The sequence below is a fragment of the Apteryx rowi genome, unplaced genomic scaffold (genome assembly GCF_003343035.1).
Source record: "Apteryx rowi isolate R43461 unplaced genomic scaffold, aptRow1 scaffold_103, whole genome shotgun sequence".
Classification (NCBI taxonomy): Eukaryota; Metazoa; Chordata; class Aves; order Apterygiformes; family Apterygidae; genus Apteryx; species Apteryx rowi.
In genome coordinates this window covers 1,539,138-1,559,079 of record NW_020447231.1, presented here as the reverse complement: position 1 = coordinate 1,559,079, position 19,942 = coordinate 1,539,138, and the positions used below count along the sequence as shown (strand labels likewise).

The 19,942-nt window shown below is 41.0% G+C and overlaps 1 protein-coding gene across 1 annotated transcript in view; it reads right to left on the bottom strand.

The window, feature by feature from the left end:
• Positions 1–8,322: 8,322 nt before the first annotated feature.
• The window catches only part of LONRF2 (LON peptidase N-terminal domain and ring finger 2), a gene marked incomplete at its 5' end in the record, with an annotated part of 36,029 nt that continues 24,409 nt past the window's right edge, over positions 8,323–19,942 (bottom strand). The window contains 6 exons of the mRNA XM_026066408.1: positions 8,323–12,208; positions 12,577–12,726; positions 14,708–14,870; positions 17,654–17,812; positions 18,657–18,778; positions 19,468–19,582. Coding sequence (XP_025922193.1) covers positions 12,050–12,208; positions 12,577–12,726; positions 14,708–14,870; positions 17,654–17,812; positions 18,657–18,778; positions 19,468–19,582 — 868 coding nt within the window. The remainder of the gene's footprint in view (positions 12,209–12,576; positions 12,727–14,707; positions 14,871–17,653; positions 17,813–18,656; positions 18,779–19,467; positions 19,583–19,942) is intronic.

Below are 19,942 nucleotides of genomic sequence, written 5' to 3'. Positions count from 1 at the left end.
ATTGCTGGCACAATGAGGACCCCCCAGAAAGATGGGAGGGATTGTTTCATGTTTTATACATTTTGGGTATGTTTTAACCACAAGAATAAGCAATGATTGCAACATAACACAGTCTCTGCCAGTTCCTGGTAGCGGTTTCATCCTGGCAGTCTGGAACATAGGGCCAGATAATGTATTTAGGGAGAGGAAGCCAGTCATATRGCACCTTGTGGCTACTTACATGACTGAAAGTAGAGGCACAGCCTTGCACTCAGGCATGTTTTCCTATCTAAAAATCTAGCGAGAGAAGAAAGGAAGCATTGAAAGGAGCCTCAGTGTCTCCTCCTAGAAGCAATCACAGACCAAATTTCTCCATTTTCTGCTGAGACAGATGCATGGATACACAGGTTTGCGCTGYTCTTTTCAAGTTGGTCTGAAGAACTCACAAGGGACTAGTGGCTCTGAAGAAAAAAGATCAGATTTTTTTTTTAAGTGCAAATATTATACTAAAACTCTCAGTGTGATACAGAACATATGGGCAATAACTCTCTGTACAAACGTGCATAGGAAAGATATTTGTATTTGTACAACTCCCAAAGGCAAAAAGTTGTTCACATAAACACACTCATGAGATACAACACTGTGTGCTAAGGACTAGTGTAGTGCTCTTTTGGCCAGTGATTGGGAGTGATTAAAAAGGTTAGATTCAGGGTTATGCCCTTAATCCGACCTGGTGCAGCACAAATGGCAGAATTTTTGCCAGTGCTACAGCTGAGACCTGAGCTAAGGTGAGAGAAGACAGGGTGACGGTACAAGTGAGCCTGGTATTCCTGTTACATGGGCTCTTCAAGACACTAAGTGATATTCAGTAAGGGGGAGCTAGGTTACCAATGGTAACCAAAATAAAGATTTGCTATACTGGCTGTAACGATGGTTACACACAGCTCAGTGACCTCCCATACAGCTCAGGAGAACCTGAAGTGAGCTGAGGAGTACACTGTCTCCTTGTTAAGGCAGGTTAAGATGGCAAGGAAATGGCTCAACAAAATGATGCAAGTTCTTGTTTCTTTTCAGACTTCCTCTCCTCCCTTGCTCACCTCCAGCTTCTTTGCCTGCCAGTACAGGAAAGAGAAAGAGAGAAGGTGCAGGAAAAGGAGAGAGCAAGGAAGCTATAAGCAAAGCACTGTTGGATTTAGAAGATTTCAGAAGAAAAGCATTTAGACAAAGAACATTTTGATTAGACCTTGTTCTAGTGAGCTTTTCTTCTCAGCCTTAAAGGTATGGCTTTACCTGAGGAAAAACTAGAGGAGCAATCCTAGTTGCAAGATGCATGCTCCCTCTGACATGGTCACACAGGTCTCTCCTGCCAACCAAGTTTGGGACCACWTCCAGCCCTGGCTTGCTACTGCTCCTCGCAGTGGAATCAGCACTACTTACAGAAATGAGACCAGTCTAGGAAGTCTCTGGCATTAGTTCTCCTTTCCTTTTCTTGTGAATACCACTCTATCTCTCTGGCATGCTTTGGGTATGGCTGAAGGACTGGCCAGGAGCTTGAAGAGATGAAGGGTGCCAGCAGGAGCCTGCAAATGGTGATAGAAACATGAGATCCAGAGGAGAAGCAGATGAAGAAGCTGGTGGGTGGAATGTGCCCTGATCTTGGCCAGAAGAAAGCCATGTTGCATAGAGTGAGACTTGGGAACATTGCTGACTCTCCCAAATATTAGGTGAAAATCAAGTATTACTACAGTGACCATACTGATGGCAGTAGCATGGAGTCTGCTGTCATCTGACGCAAATTTTATATCTCCTAAAGCTGAGAGGGGAACCAATCTCTGCCGCCACCTTCCATGGAGACTTAAAAGGGCTTGATATTCATAGTTTTAGTCTGACTAGCAACTATGTTTTGTACCACTTCCCTCACAGATAGCAGAAACATCTTCTACTTAGTGTGTTGCAGGCAGATGTCTCTCCACCATCTGTTCTGCTTTGCTAACAGTCTGGCTTTCTAAAGCAGTGGGCAGAGAAGATGGTAAAATTGTCTGTTGAACAGAAAAAAATGGCTAAAAATATGCTTCTATCACATAATACAGCCTCCARTGCCAGCAGAAATAGCCTTTTCCATCTCTGACTTATTCTGGAAAAGACCTAGACGTAAGCCAAACAGTGGAGTCTATCCAGATGGCTTTGGGGTTGACTGGTTGCTTGGCTCACTTGTTYCCCTGTGAACCAGCCCACAGACCTTGTGCATCTGTGATGGAGATGCCTCTTTTTTTCCTGACAATACTAAATCATTCAGGATTTTTAGGTTGTAGTCTGATCATGATGAATTGCAGGAGGAATTTGAGAGAGTGAATGACTGACTCTGGACTCTCTGAACTGATAAAGGTCTATGAAAGCACTAGCAGCACAACAAAAGTGAAGAAAAAAAAAAAAAAAGATTGGGGWCCTGGAGAAAGAATCCCTTCCCTTTGCTTTTTCAGCTCTTGCTGGCTCTCTTTGATGCCTCTTAGGTCTTGTAGCGGAAGASAGAAACAGGGAGCTGTAAGGCCATGTCTCCATGACTTCTTCCAAAAACTACCTCCACTCTCCAGTTCTCCCCCACCTGGGCCCTTACCAGACCAAGGCCCTACAGTTTACCTTCAGTCTTCCAATACAAGGACTAGGGAGCATGAAGCTAGTAAGACTAGGAAGCTAGTAAGAGACTAGTTCAAACCAATAAAAGAGGGAGTAGTTTTTCATACACCCGTCAGCCAGCCTGTGGGAGTCTTTGACAAGCAAGGCTGTGGATGCTCAAAGTTCCCATGGCTTCAAGTAGATGCTGTAAAATTTATGGACAAGAAATCTACTGAGGGCTCTGAAACACACAGATACCACATCTGGCTCAGGAAACCTCTTCAGTGCTGGAGGCTGAGAGATGAAGTGTTAGTATTGCCCTGTTCTCCCCTGGATTTTTGGCTACCGCCAGAAACAGGGCATTGGGCCAGAYAGATCTTTATTCTAAAGCAGAATCGTGTCCTTATGCTCCTTTTTGATGCAATATACTCCAGGCTTTTCGGTCACCATCAGCCCTGTATGTACAGGCCTGGGCTTGTATCCTGTCCTCATTCAATGAGAAATGTGACAAACTGAGACACACCCCTTTGGACACTTTCCTGTGATTTTTTCCAAAATTTATCATCACTTCTCCACTCCCTCCCTTTCCTGCACACTTGTGAGACCAAAGTCATAYATTTTGTTTAGGGAGATGAAGTCAGAGCGCTGTAAAGCCTGGCATATGTGCCTACCTAGGGGCTGCTTATTAGAATTTGCTGTGCCATTCACCAACATCATATCTGAAGCCAGCCATAGCCAAACTGCTTCCCTTGGAGCCCYGCTCCCCGTTGTGCTCAGCACCCTCCCACACCTGGAGCCTGCTGATCTAATCACCTTGTACTTTACACCCCTAGTCACGAAACTTGTTCTTTAAAAACAGCTGGCAAGGCCATGTCTACACTACTAAATTAAGCAGTGCTGGGAAAGGCTTTTGGCTCCAGCCAGCTAGCACCCCTCCCATCACCAATTTGCAGACACAGCTCTGGGGTTAGCACAACCCGGAGACCATTCCCGTAGGCAGTTTGTGCGCAGCTGCCCATTTTGGGTGAGAAAGAGGGTTTCGCACTAGGGACACAGGCTGCTCTGTGCCAGGCAGCCTCAGTGCCAGAGAACAGTCTCAGACACAGTTTATGCATACAGACACAGCCAAAAACTTCACATCTTTTCCTGTATTTCTTCTTCCATTTATAAGAAATGGGAGCAAAGCAAGAAATTGTCCTTAGCTAATCCTCCCTCACCCCGTCCTTTGTGCCCCTTCTCCTCTCAGGCACGCAGAGGGCCCCTAGGTGTGTTTTTATTTGCAGTAGCTGTTCCCTCACCTCTGCCTGCGCTCGTGCATGTCAGACGTGAGCAGCGAGCTCATGTTCCAGGACTGACTCCAACCTCATACGTGCTTGCAAGCAAAATGACTCCCGAAACGGGGACAGATGATTCAAGCGAGAACTAAGAAATATTTAACTCCTCAGCGCCAACAGATTTTACAACAGTAAGCACMTAAGTACCAGAGTGATGAATTAAAGATGACCTAGAATCAGCAGCTGGATCTGTAAAGGAAACTAGATTTCTCTGTTAAAAATAGGTATACCTACGCTGTCTTACAACTGGAAAAACATCAACTCGTACCAATGTCTTAGTACATATTCTCCAAGAGGAATTACCTGYTATTACCCATAAAGATAAAATCAAGTAGCCTCTGCACAGTAAAATTAATATGTAATGACAATATATGGAAAGGTCTAGCCAAAGTTGACACTTATGCAGAGTCAATTGCTGCAAAGTAAACAAGAAAATTACATTCCTGAAAACACCGCTTGGTAAGGCATCACCACTGAAAAATAAGGAGTATGAAATTCAGACACAAAGCTTCTGAATGCAATCCAGTAACTATCTGCAAAACAAACAAAACATTTGAACATGTGAAAAGTGGGAGGTACATTTTTGTATAATTCCTTCATTTAGGAAAGTGTGATCAATTTGGGCCTCTCTAGCAAAAAAAGCATACCAGAAATAATAGAAATTCTGAGACCAGAAAATAGAAACGAGAAGGAAAATAAAAAGACTTCTGTGCACAATTCATTTGAAGAATTCACTGATACACCATGGCCCTGAGGCCACAATAGCGGGATTAAAGAAGGAAGGGATCGCATTTATATGAATGCCATGAGCATTCAGCATTACTTGTTAAAGGTTAGAGCCTCCCTCAAATTCAACTACCAGAGGTTTGCAAGAGAAAAAGAAAACAAAACTTTTCAGGACATATAGAAGCCTCTAACTGAGGGATTAGGGAGAGATGTCTTGCCAGCCAACCCCAGCTGAGCCTGTGGCATGCTCCCCTGGGACTCTCTGATGGCTGCAGTGACATGCCTACCTGTATCGCTGCTGCTGTAACACTCTGCAGAGACTGAGTCATGCTCAATACAAAAAGGCCTTAGGAGAAATTGGTTGGAAAGCTAGCTACTGTGCTTGCTCGCTTGTGACTTCCCTCCACTGGCTAATCGGTAAAACTGGGGCGGAGTGGGGGAGAAGTTTCAGCTCTACCTCTGGAAAATACTGGATAGGGGAAAGTGGGCAAATTCCTGACCAGAACTGCCTCCCTAACTTAGGCTACAGTGAGGTGAGCTGGTCTGGCCCTCAGATAAAAAGTGGCTCCTGTGTTCGAAATCCAGTTCCTTCCCAGCACAGTGCTCCAACATGGCTGCTCCACAAAATGAGCAGCAGATGTTTATTAGAACAAAGACTAAGCAATATTTGGAAAATGAAGATTTTTCCTTTATAGACACACTAAGTCTCCAGTTTGGCAGATCAGGCTGAACCCCATAATACTGCAGAACAGCTCTACAAAAGTTGTCAGCAAGTGATGTTCATCCTGATTTAGAAACAAACGCCCCCACCGGGTACCATAAATCCAATTAAAAACACACATGTCTTCTAGCTGTTGAATGTAGTGTACCCATTCATGAAATGAATTCAGGAAAGTGCTGGCATAGATTCACCTATCTTTTTTTTTTCCTTATATACATAATCTCAGATTTTTTTTGGTCCAGATTACTCTTTTTTTATTCTGTGACTCAATAGCCAACAGCTTCCAGCAAGTACTCAGCATTCTGAATTTAAGCGCTGTWGGACAGAACTAAGCATCATTATTTTGGGTTCCTGGTTTGATGAAGCAAAAGGGAATACAAACAGGATAACATGTATTCACCACTAATGTTACATGCTCTAGGAATGGCAGCACTCTACAGTTCAGGGAAATGGGCACAATTCAATATGTTGCCTTTTGCRGTCTCTACAACTCCTACTGAAGAAAATGCTGCAGGACAAAAAAAACCCCTCCATTAAGATTTATTGATTGCATACAGTTATTTTGCTTCTATATCTCTCAAGGTCTTTAGGTGTACAAGGATCTGGACAGGAAAAAGGAAAGCTGGATCAGCCATCTTTCCCTGCCTCACTTCTTTGCCTTCCTTTGGCAAAAGGAGTGAGGTTCAGAGAATGTTATTGTTTAGCATATCAAAACAGCTCAAGTGGCATTTACACGCATACTCCAGCACACTCTTGCAACTCATTTTACAAGAGCATTCCTATAACTGATGTTTGATTGCTCAAATATTCAGTGAATACAGGCACAAAGGCAGCATGAATAAAGGAGAAAGTCAATCCAACTGAAAAAAAAAAGGTTAATATTTACAAAAAATACCTTCAGAGTGGTTTTGCTCAGCTGGCACTGAGAAGTTGCTGAGTGATGCAATACGCTCTCCAAAATCTTGTTTTTGTTTGCCTGCCACAAGACGGCATTTTACTGCTGTCGCTGAAAAGCCTGGCCTGTGTCCCATGGCCCCTCTTCTGCACGCAGCCGCCCGTGCCTAATGACTCACCGTGAAACATTGTCTAAACCTTGCAGCACTGGAAAGGTATTTTATTTCACTGGAGTCAGTCAATGAAGTGTTTTGTGTTCTTAATTATATTTTTTTGAATTGATTCTGCAGCCCAATTGGATTACACTTAGGACTAGAGAATAAAGGTTTCTCACCCAAGAACCTACGAAACGAAAGACCAACTACGTGACCTCTAGCCTCTCCCTTCTTTGCCACATCCCACTCTCACTATTGTATTTGGATCTCCCTGTCCCACTTCTATTATTTCTGAGGGGGTTTATATCTGATGGGGGCAAAGGCGTGAAGGTGCCACATTGCGCTATGCAGCGTGATGGCCGTTGGCAGGGTGCCGGTGCAGGTTGGCCTGAAGCGAACCCCCCTCACTGCTAGCCCACGTCAGCCTGGACAGGAGCTCTACACTCCCGTTTGCTCCTGTGTCCCCCCACCACTTCCCAAGGGGCTCTTGGCAAGGTGACTAGAGATCCCAGGAGCTGGGTCTTTAACAGTGAGATGGGCAGGCAGTGGCAAGTTGCCATGGGACACCAGAGGCCATTGCATGGCTTGGTCTCAGCCTTGTGCCCACGCACGCACTAACCCCCAAACTGCACCTGGGCTTTGCTGGCACAATACAAATCGTATTAGTGCTCAAGTACATGCCCTCATGTTAAGTTAACTCAGTCTTAATGCTGCCTACAATGATCCCTCCCAACTGGGCCAGGAGGGCATAGAAAACAGCAAACCTCAATCCCTTTTTGGTACAGTACTTGCACATTCTCTTTTGCTCTCGCTTCAGCTTCTTCAGTGGTTGTCCGGTCCAGGTTTGGATAGGCATAGTTCTCAGTGACACGTGGTGCTTGCTTCCCATCGGCTCTTGGTCAGCCCTGTCCATGTAGATTACAAGGTTACTGGTGCATGGTCCAGCTGCATGCAGGGTGCCCAGAACAGGCCTCTGTGTAGTGGCGGAAACTGGGTGGGATCACATGCAATGGCAAGTTCCCTTGGTCTCAAAGTCGGAAGTGTTTTGAAGACCTGCTCCCCTTCAGCTCCACTTCTCGCACTCAGCCAACCATCCTGCACTGCACTCTCTGCAGCTTCCTCCACTTTCCCCACGTTGGGGCTGAAACTCTTAAGATGAGTTTATGAACTGCAACATCTAATCATTGACTCTTGAATGCCGTTTGCTTCTTAACACTTTGCTAGACCAAGTCTCATCCCTTTGGCTCTTGTCAGGGAAACCAAACTGTCAGTCTACTTCTGATAATGGCATGTCGGTAGTTTGTCTCTGTTCAGACCGTGCTACTGCAGTGACTGTGAATTTACCAGTGGCAGTGATCAGGAACAGCAAATTTTACCTACAGAAACAGCAGAGCTCAGAGATACAAAGTAGTATTATATACTGAACAGTGACTTTGGGAAACTTCTGGGTGAGAAAAAAGTAAGTTCCTTACCAGTGGCTGGGAAGAGAGGTGCGGTGAGTGCGAAGACAAGAAGGGTTTGCACCTAGAGTACATCCATGTTGCAGATGTGAAAGGTGCTCTAAAGTCTCTCAATCGAGTGCTCTAGCTCTCAGCTATGATCTTGCTTTCCCACAGCTGCAGGGACCGGTTTCATTTTCCTGAATCTCTGACCACATGCTTCTGGTCTTTCTTTCAGTTAGAAGTGAGAGGCATTTACAGAGGTGGCACAATATGAAAATGGGAAGTGCTTCACTGTTTGATTTGTGGTATCACACATCTTTGCAATTGCATTAAATGGGATTTATATTACAAACATTTGCACTGACAGCAATCTCAAGTTTCTGCCTTCAAAAACACTCACAAAGTGATAAAGCCTTCCAATAAACTCAAACTGAATGGAGTTAACTCAGTATTACACACTTATAAATTCAGTCTGTTTTATTCCAAATATCACATAAATTAAATACATTTCCCATGAATATTGCAAATATACATGAAATGAACATTGCAATTTTTAAAAAAAGTTTTGGCTTTGCTTATGCAACAAGAAGTGCCAAATGTGGTTAGAACATGAACTTCTCCTGTATTTACTAGATAAAAAAAGGTGCAGATTAATAATTTATATTTATACATATGTACACACTCCATTTCATAACTAGCTTTAAAACAGTAAAAAATGGTTTCAAGTTTATCTACATTAAACATACTCATTTAAATCTGGTCAGAAGCCCCAGACAAGAGTTGATACAATCATTTCACAACTGCAAAATTAAGGCGCTACCAAAATACCAGTTCCACTAGTGTAAAATGTAATAGAATAGAGAGTGTACAGCTTTCTATTTATCAATTTAAAAGTGGACTGGAGAACAAGGAAAAAGGAGCAGTAAGAAACATGACAAGATCAACAGGTTAGAAGTACAAAGAGATCTCGATGACTATCAAATGAACATATTAAAATACAGTAGATAAAAGGCCTCAGTGGCAAACAATTAGTATGCTTCTGAAAGACAAAAAAAGGTTAAAATATATATAATTTTGTAGCTTGAAGCTTTACAGGTGAACAACAGGTGTAGAGGTAGAGGGATTTTTTTTTTTTTTTTTGGCCTCTTTATGATGTATAAAGAAGGGCCACATTCACCACAGTGAAGAGACTCATCATATATCCCAGCATCCTTGCTTGGACAGCAAGCAAGAAGAGCATAATGAGTTAGAAAGGCAACAAATCCTGTCTATCTCTTCCAGGAGCTCAGCTCCATGCTTCCACATGTACCTTGGTGACAAGTTACACAAAAGCGCAGAACGGCTATAACGTTGGTATTTCCTCTAGCCAAGAGAGAAATGAGATAGCTAGCTTTTCCAATGAGGTACTACTGGATGCTGTAGAGATTACATGGCAGAGATATTTTGGTAGCAATGAAACTGGTACTCTCCCTTAGAAAGCAAGTACCACAGGATAGTGGTGATAGTTTTTATTAAAGCTTTTCTATTTGATCAGCGTTCAATGTTTTGGAAGAACTGTCAGCTTTGGGCTGCTCATTTATTATTTGCATCCATACACAGACAATTCCTAAGTTGTATCATTTATCCAAAACATCAGTCACTGAAATATTCAAAAACTGCTTTAAACCTTTACTAAAAAAAATCCCTCTACAGTTCAGCTTTCTCTTCAAAAAATATCACTCCATTAACTATGCAGGCTTTCATGAAGATAACAATGTCACTTTCCATGTAAAATGTCTCTTTATACATTACAGAACTGCAATAAAGAACTACTTCTGTTCTGTAGGGTTTCCTCTTAGAAGTACCTCAACAGTAGATACCTTGAAAAATCACTTTTGCAAAGAAAAGTATTCACATTAGTTACTGAGGCAAAGCCAAGAAGACACTAACTAGCACCTTGATTTTTTTTTTCCTTAAATGCACTCCTATATGTAAAATTAAGCACATGTAAGATCAGGGACCAGCAATATACAAATACCATCAATGTCCCTTTGCAGCCAAACTATTAATACTCAAAACTAGGCCAGACACACAAAGGAGGGAAGAGTGAGATGAGAATCTAGAAGAAATACATAGCATGGAAAGAGATGGGAAGAATGGGAAGTTGAACAGAAAGAACTGCAAGATCAAATACAGTCCATTTTCTCATCTGAGAATTAGTTTGCCAAACCATCCTTTGGTAGCTGAGTTGATAGTGAGCTTAAGAACCACTGATTTCTGACATTTCCTCCCCCATCTATAGAACAATCCTCTAGAAATTCCTTTATTCTTCAATGATTTTGTCTTCATCATCTTTGAATCCTGGAGGAAATGCATTCAGCTTCTATTTTTAGTATTTTGGTGATGGTAGCAGAACTTGCAGAAGGCTACTGTAGAGGTTATTACATCATTGGTTGTAAATTATGCACTTCACAATTCAGAGAATATACTTACAAATTATTTAAATAGAAAAGGCGTGTTCAAGGTAGAGGCAGTTACAGTACATTCAGGGTATGTTACAGAAACCATTTGTGGTAGCCATTTGCTGAAAGGAAAAAAACTCAGTATTTTTGTTTCCCAGACCACACAGGTTATAACTACAATACCCAAAGAGAACAGGTAATATATCTTAATTGCTGCATTTTAATGCAGTCTTCTTCCAGAACTCATGTGCAAATTGAAAACAAAAACAAAATACATCTTCATTGACAAATAAGGACAAATGAACAAAAAAAAAAAAGAAATCAGGCACTTTGACCATTTAGGTAAACAGTCATTTCATCTTACCAGACTTCTGCACATGAACAAGTCTTCAAATTGGTCTTATGCTTGCAGCACATTGAGATTCAAGTCAACTTTTTTCCTGTTGGTAGTATCAACTCTACTTGTAGGAAACTATGCCAATTGAATTGGTAACACTGTTAGTTATTTCATTGGCAATTTAAACAAAAGTTGATCATTTGACTGACAAGCAACCAATTTAATAGCTATYAAAGTTAGATAAAAACAAAATATATATAAAAAATCAAAAACACAAATGAAGGTTAACACCTGACGTAAGCTTGCATTGAGACTTGCCTTTTAGTGTTCGGTTTGTGCCTCCTCTCACGGTGTTATTGGGACTGATTTCCACCACATACAGCAACTGGTACTAAACTACAATACTTTTGGTTTGAAACATGTTCTAACAGAGGTCATTCCAATGTAGCATAAGGTTGGCACAGCACTGCAGACAAGATGGGAGAGGAAGCTTTCCCAGGTTTTATCCTAGCCAGCTCCCCTTGCAGAACACGTTCAAAGAAAACTGCAGTATGCCTTCCTAGTACTTGGAATGAAATCATTTCACAGCAGCGTTTATCATACTTTAGGGAGCTGGTTTGATTTGAATTTAGTGATAAGACCAGCTAGGATTACTTTGATTTTTTTTTTTAAATAAACCAAAGTACACCTCTTCAAACATTTTGTACATACTCAATCCGTTACAACACATAAATCACAACACAAGGGATTACCTAAGGCTACTAAATAGGATACTTATTCAGTAGCTATTATTCTTTCAGATAAACATCTTCAGATGCCTTGACCACAAACGGCTTGGGTTTTTTTTCCTCACAGACTGATTTTTCTTGAAAAAGAGAGATGTGGGTGTATGACAGACTGCCTACCAGTTCACTAACAGAGCGTACTGTTCTTTAGAGTCTTCATGCATTCTTCCACTGGGGAAGTGTTACTCCTCTTCTATTGACCACCTTCAAGAAAGTCTAGGAAACACCTCTTCAGTCCACTGTCCAGATTGCTTTTCCTACTAAGTAGAAATCCAATTTGCATGTAGGCCGGTGGTGCAGTTCTAGTACTTAACTCTCTTGCAGGATAGAAACATCAACTCTATTATAGCACTTTGAAGCAATTATCCACATCTACCAGCTACGTTCTAACTGTAGCACAGCTTTGTAGAGGCTCAGATTTCACCAGGACAACAGGATAGAGTGCAAAGTTTGGCGAATACCCAGAATAACAAACCGATGTAATGGATGGATGCTGGACACAGTCAGAAAGGACTGTTCATTTTTGAAAGACTCCTTAAAATAAAAAACAACCCCCTCCCCTCACCCCCCAAACAACCTATCATGAGATGTTGTCAGTGCCTGCTCACAACTGAAGTCCATGTTATCTGGGTCTTTTGCGAGTCACAAATATCAACACACGTCTGATGGCAATAAGACGATCTTTAAGGGAAGTCATAGCCAGTATAGCCAGCTGAGCTCTGTTTTCCAGTGGCAACACTGCCAAGAGCCACCAGTACCAGGCAGGACCACTGGGGTTGCTCTGAAAAAGGATGGAGAGACATGCAATAATGCATTCACCAACACTGTCCCACAAAGAACACCACCTTCCTGCCCCCCTACTACTTCTGTTTGCTAAGAAAGCTACCATAAAACAGTTCAAGTAGCGACTCAACATTTAATTTCAGGTTCTCTTCTTGTCTACTTGCCCCATTAAGGATGATCTCTTCAAATGCTGATTTAGATTGATATACAGTAATTGTTTACCACACTTCATGCTAATAGACCAAAATTGGGTAAAGTAAGAAGAGCTTAGGATGTAGGAAAACACAACAAAAACCTCTGTTAGAAAACAGTCTTGTGGAAGAACTTAACATCTAGGACAAAGATGCATATGTGGGAAGCTTTTACCTGTGGCTCTGGTTCTTTTCCTGGCATGGACCCAAAATGATTGAGAATTTGCACTTTCATATTGTCTTTAAGAGAAGTAAACCAGGCAACAGCTTGATCATAAACTGAATCATGAAGGCGGACAAGTTCTTCATATTCTGGTCCTTCAACCTTATTGTTAAAAGAAGGGAGAGGGAACAAAACAAGTTTGATACTATGGAGTTCATATGCTTCCCCAAAAGCAAGTGAAGCACAATAATGCAGTGACAGCTGCTGTTCAAATGTCCTTATCTAAGCAAACTGTACTCAAGTCTCATATTTCAAACCTGTGACGGTGGAATCTTTTTACCCTCCCCTACAAGCAATGTTCTGAAATGACATTTCTTAGAGAAGTTACTGCTTTATTAATATCCATTCCTAAATGCTGGCACAACAGAAGGACCTGCTTTCTCATCCCAGGACATCATATTCATCCCTTCAAACCCATAAACTCAAGTCCCTGTCACAAAAGAACCTCTGAACATTGTTACACTGTCTTGTAAAATAAAAGGAATTCTACAGCCGCCAAGCAAAACGATAGGGATTCTATTGCATTTAGAAAACAACACGTTTTATAGAAGTGTTAAGGCCATGGTAGAACAGCCAGGGAGAAGGTGGAAGAGGGCAGGCACGTGAGCAGGCAGCAAGCAGGTAAAAGTGGATGATTTCTCAATATCAGGAACAGCCATAAAAAAAGGCCCTCACTGAGGCAAAAAGYGTTTTAGTTGCACAGGCCTGACTATTTAGTCATTAGGGGAAACAAAAAAAGCATAAGCACAAAAAAACCCTAGGGAAAAAAAACACTGCAAATCATTAAATTTTTTTAGCTGTACACACCAATGGTGGGATTCATCTGCGCTACTCAGACACATCTGAGCTAGCTGCTCTGGATGCCCTTCACAGTCGAGGAGAAACAGCTCTAGAGGGCAATTAATCTCATCTTAAGGTAGGTATCTAAGACAGAGCAGATAAATAGGCAGCTTTGGATGGAGATTTCTCATCATCGAATGTAACAGGAACGCAGGGTGATGAACTCAGACTTCAGCCTCTCAAGTGAGACAAAGTAAATCTCACTCTCATTATAAGGAGCTGGGTCTCTGGCAACATCTACAAAACAATGCCTTGACGTCTATGTTCTACCATCCTTCACTGGGGATTTAAACAGGGCAGAGCAATAACTATGAATAGATTATGTATTTCAACCGTTTGTGGGGGGAGGCATCTCTGCAGGATCTGCCTTACCTGCCCTGACGAACAACTGCATGTCCTGCACCAGCTGAAAGAGCCCTACTTGAACTCTACAGGCTTGCACATCAACTATGAAAGTGCACTTAAGAGCCATGTGACCAGAATGGAACGTCATCAGTTGGCATGAGATCACTACTAAGCTCAATGTTAAGAGGTATCAACATTTTACAGACATGCTCTGAAGATGATCCAGGAACTCATAATTAAGCACTGCCAAAAATTCACATTTTGGCCAAAAACCATCACAAGCACATCACTTGCAGGAGATTTCATAAGAGGACTTCCTTTTAAAAACCACTCCCAGCCCTGCAATTCTCTGTTCTTAGCCAGCTTTGATGGATGCTGGTACAGGCACAGTAACCATACGTCACTAAGATCTCTTTTTAAGAATGGAAACCCACATTTGTTTGAGGAGCTGTTCTGTAAACCAGAGTTGCAAGGTTATATGAAGCTTGCGAAAGCTAGAAACATATTCTGTATTCAGTGAAAGAAGAGACTAGCGAGTTCTCTAATAACAGAGACGTGTTCTTAGAAGGGTTGCAAGTCCATATCAGTTTTAAAATGTTACTTTGACCTCATCTACACATCATGTCAGATCACATCATCCGAGTCTCAGAAGCTACTTTGAGATTCACAACGGGACTGCAACACTTCAGGTAGAGATAATTATAGGGATAGAAATGAAGAAAGCGAAGTAAATAAGAGGCAGACTAAGTAAGTTCACGGTTTCCAAAATAGAGCTAAAGTTTTTATAATGATATTGGTTTAAAAATAACGCACAGCTAACTTGAAATGCAACAAGAAAAAGGCCATTTAAGTGAATCCAGCAATACATGGGTATGAATAACTTTGCGCCATAGATCACCTTTTTATCTTCAAGATATTCGATGTTTGCTGTGTTATATCCATCTCGCTGGCCATGGCTTAAGACCCTAAAACGACGGACACCAACTGTATCAACAACTGAGCGCCCATCAGGAAAAAACTTTACGTCCCTGATCTCTAATATACAGCCATGATCTGCAAATCTGAAATGACAGAAGGGCATAAAAGTGGAAGTCATCAACAAGTGTTTATACACATCAGGACAAATACTGGGCCTAAATCACCACTTTTTATTTGAAAGAGGATCCTTGCTTTGGTGACAACACATTTCTGCTTATCCACATAAGCCACACAACCCCCACCCTTTCTGCCTTCCCACAAAGGTCCAGGGCAGCAGCACTGACAGCTTGTAAGTATTTGGGGGAGGTAGAGAAGGGACAGGGAACTACATGGAAGATGTTTCATGGGAGTTGCTACCTGCTTGTGGCAAGTTCACCTGGTTTGCAAAGAAAACCAGGATGGGTTAAGATACCATAAGAAACTGAGAAACAAGTGCAGGGCTGAAGGGCTAGAACAGTCCAAGGCCTTGGTCTGTACCCCCTTGCTCTAAGGTGTAAGCAGAGGATTAGAGGCTCTAGAAGGAAAAGGCATTTCCACAGCAAGATTCTTCTTGCATTTATATTCTCTAAGTTAAAAAATATATATATTAGTAAAATTACACTTATTTATATCTGTTTTATTTAAAGAAGTCACGGGTTTTAATCATGTCCTAGAAACAAGCACACACAAAGTCTTTATTTAAAATATCGGTTTTAAACTATCCTGCATTTGTGCTTTAGTTACTTCATTAAAAAGGCTGATCACACCATGATTCTTCACCATCTGAAGTTGATCTGCAAGTACTTGTAGCTTTGTACCTCAGCTTACTGCTTATTGCTAACCAGAAGAATGTGCTGTATCTAGTCTAATCTCAAGATAACAAATCCCTACTGGGCCTGATAAATGTTACATCAGGGGAATACTTCTTATACCAGGGCTTGGCAGTGTGTTGCATCACAGTAATGAAAAAACAGCAGCACTGCAGAGGAATGATTCCTGTTTCTGCTCTACTAGAAATCATGTTTTTAAGTGCAAAAAAAGCTGACCACTGTGAATAACTGTTCTCTCCCTTTCATAATACTAAACATGAACTGAGGAAGAGCAAGAAGAACACAGCTGTATAAAACTAAGTGCTGTGTGTTCTACCAGTGGGATTATGATGAATGAGTTTATTACAGTGAAGTTAGACTAAGCACTATTTAAACAGCTACATAACTTAATTTTTTAAATTAAGGCTATTAGGGACATTCATAGGGAGTTTAAAAATTAGTCCAGAAATAAAGGTGATGAATGATTTTTTTGTTGTTCTATGAGAAGTTACTTTTGAGTAGAAAGTGACTTCAACCAGGAAGAGACAAGAAAACACCTAGAATTGGGCATAAAATACACTGACACATACTAAAAGTTTACAACCAACTTCCCTCCCCCCCCATTTAAATTTAAAACAGAGAACTAAAACAGAGGAAGGTAATGAACTGAATGTCTTATCACCATGTTTTTCAAAGAAGATATGAATCTCAGCCTCCCTTGCCTACATCGAATTAGATGAGGCAAAACAAGTTTCCCTACTTTTTCTATTCCCAGATGATTTCGTAATTTTGAATCAACAAGAGAATCTCTTTACTTGTATAAGAAGCTACAACAGCCTGCCAGGTGCTTACAGATGAGCGCTTCCTGCATTTCAGTGGCTTAAGTAGAAGATACCATGCTTAAAACGTTTAATCATTTTAATAGCTCAAAACAGACAGTACATATAAAAATCTAACTCTACTAGTTGCATTTTAAAATACTGTATATGATGTTATTAAATAAGTCAAATATTGTGTTTTCGGTATTGTCAGAAATCCGCCGTGGGTGCACCAGTGACAGCATGCTGGCAGGTTCTGAATGACATGAAGCACAGCCAGAGCAGACTGGAAGTTGTAGTGTTTCCTATGTTCCTATTGCCACAATTACCCTCTGATCTGTGAGAAAAAAAACCAAACTGGGCATATCAACAAGGAAAGGCTGCCAAAGCCTGGTATGACTCCTCTCCTCTCAGCTCCAGTCATGATCCTCTATAAGAAGGCTGCTCCTGAGGACTAACGTGTCCTTAAAACTTCCCACACTTGTAGTCTACAATCTGCATTACTCCAACATACCTTCTGAAGGCGGCAACTAACTATCACACCTCATAAAGTAGACTTCTCTTAAGATCTCATTTTTTTCCACAAGCTTCTGCCTATCCTCTTCACCCCAAAAAACTATTACATTATCTATAAAGGATAAAAACTGAAGGTTTCACCTAGACTTTCAGCTACTAATTAATATTTAGTCTCCACATAGGGAGCTGTTATCTGGAAAAACACCAGTGTCAGAAGTCACAAAAATGAATTTCATATAACAGGACAACCCACTCACTGCAGAAAGTGAACGCAGCAGGAAAGACAAACATCAGAATTCAACATTCAGCAGCAAAACAGCCTTCTCAGCCAAGGATATTTTGTCTCATTCAAATGATACAGTCTTTGTAGGAAAACTATGAAAGGTTTGAATTTTTTTAACAGCAGACAGAAGAGCAACTTCAAACTGACTTCGTTAGCCTTCACTAGAAAAAGCAGGCTGAAAAGCTATTCAACCACATACACAACTAAGTGCTATTTTTGGAGCCTGTAGGAGGATGAAGTGTATTCTTGCTATTCATCCAACAGAGGAGCAATAAAAATGAAGAGTTTTGTGTCAAAAGGAATGTTCAATATACTAAACTAAAAATCCACCACCTTCTGTACTGATTCATAGAGGACTGGCAGGATCCACAGTGATTTGGGAGACAAATATACTGTGCTGTAGTACTCCGCTAGCATCACAACACTCTGCAACACAGAACATTTTTAGCTCATGTCCTTACCCTTTCAATTCATCAGCTAAGCACATGCCAAACTGCTTGGTACCAGTTTCCATGCATCTTCTTATCATTAGACGATAACGAGGTTCAAAGACATGAAGTGGGCAAGGGATGGTAGGGAAGGCCATGGTACATACGAAGATGGGAACATCTTTATTCAAACTGCAAAATAATTGTTAAAAAAAGTTCAGCTTTCTTCTGCGTACTGCTATATTCAGCATAAACCTTTAATACAGCAGACTCCAGTGGTTTCCTTAGACTCATTCTTTGTAGACACATATCTGGTTGTGGTTTATCATTTTTAAATGACAAACATATTTCAGGACTCTTCCTGTTAATACATTAAGGATACAACCCTCTAATCTACTTTCATAGTGGAAAAGTCAGGAAGTAATAGGCAGTTTCCCAAATGTGTGCATATAGACACATCTAGCTTAAATACAGATGGCACGATTTCAGCCATAATTTTTTACAGTCATTTAATATCTAAGAACTAGCCATGTTTAAAGCAAGGTGGTGGAGGATTTCAAAGTTCAGTAAAGCCCTTTAATTTTAAAAAAGCCAGCTAATCCTCATATTACTTTTTCAACTTTAATTGCATGTTTTATTTTTCATTTTGATTGAGTTGTAGAGTAAGAGCCATACAGCACTGATACAGCAATGAACCTTTACACTCATCCTGACCTGAGGTGCAATCCATTCATATTTGGGCTTCTACTCCCAGACAACTCCCATTATAACTCTGAAAGGTGATATTATTTTGATTGAAAGGAAAAAAGCAACTATCTTTATTGTAAGATATTGCTGTGTCTCTCCACCATCCAAGCATATTGTTTCTTGTTTATCTGCAACAAACACGCAAAAAATATGAAACATCCAGCAGGTTTATTTACAAATTCATTTCATACATTTTGTGCATTTCCATAAGCAAATGAAAAGTTTCTTCAGTAATTTGGATTAAAAATACATTTCTGTGACAACTGTTGGTAGTAAAAAGAAAGCTTACTTTGACAATTCCTTCATTTCTTCCTCATGAACTTTCTTCCTTTCAGACAACTCCTCTGGCAAGTAACGGATTATCAGTTCTTCCGTAAGGACGGTCTTTTTGTAAGTTCTACTTGCCAGAAACTGCAAAGAAGAGTCAACTCTGAAGCCTGGTAATGAGAAGTCAGCTAATGTCTCTTCCTCCCAACCCATCCCCTTTTAAAACACAACACAGCACATTAGCCCATGAGTGTACTGATTCCTCTTCCTTCTCAGCCTTCAGGCATCAAAAGTCCCACTTAAGGATATGTAATTCACTCCAATGCCCATTAATTTTAACCCCAAGTCTTTCATTTGGCAGAGGCTGTGCTAACACCAAGGTAAAGCAACTCCTCCTCTCTTTTGCAAATGATACATATGCTCTTTTTATCTAGAGCTGGTAGGTTTCTGCTCCCCAAGCAGTACTCAATGCATGAGACAGATTACGTATACCGGAGCACAACTTTCAACCAAGGAATGACCATTCCTTGTTCACAGTTAGCAGAGATCCAGAGGATAGGTGGTAGGAACAGGACTATGTCTGCCACTCCTCAAGTGTGAATCTGAAGTGATACCGGAACTCTAGATTACCTAAAGCACCAGAAAACCCCTCCTTTTCTTTAAGGAATGACAGAACGTATTCTGGAGCAAATGAGGTCTGTGCACAGCTTGATGCTGTGGGCACTACTGTGTTGTTCTGCCATATGTGGAGCATAAAAAAACCCTCAACATACTTGCTTTCAATAGAACACTACTTGGTGCTTTTTTGTTAATTGAGGCAAGGGCATACTTACTTCTGACAGCTTTTCTTTGCAGAGTGGACAGTGGGGGTTATGGTCAAGGCAACGCTCAAGGCATTTGAGGCAAAAGGTATGTCCACAGGGAGTGGTAACAGGTTCATAGAACAACCTGAACATGAAAACATGGAACAGAAAAAGCTAAGCYACCAACATAAACAACATAGATTCCTAATTTGTGGAAATGAATGACTAAACCTAGTCATCTCCTTTCCTCCTTTCATATAAATCATGGGTGACATTTTTATCTTAGGATGTAAAAAAGGCTTTCCTTTTTTTAAATGACACCCAAAGTTAAAGCATAATGAAGAAAACTATCCAGTTTGTAAAGAGTCATTAGATGCCAGTTTCAGGGGAAAAAAAGGAAGTGATCAATTAGACATTCCATGGCCAGTTTCCCTTCCTAAACCATAAAACCTTTCATCAGAAGCTAAAAAGGCTTTCAGATCTTCATCTCAGATCAATCTAGTCA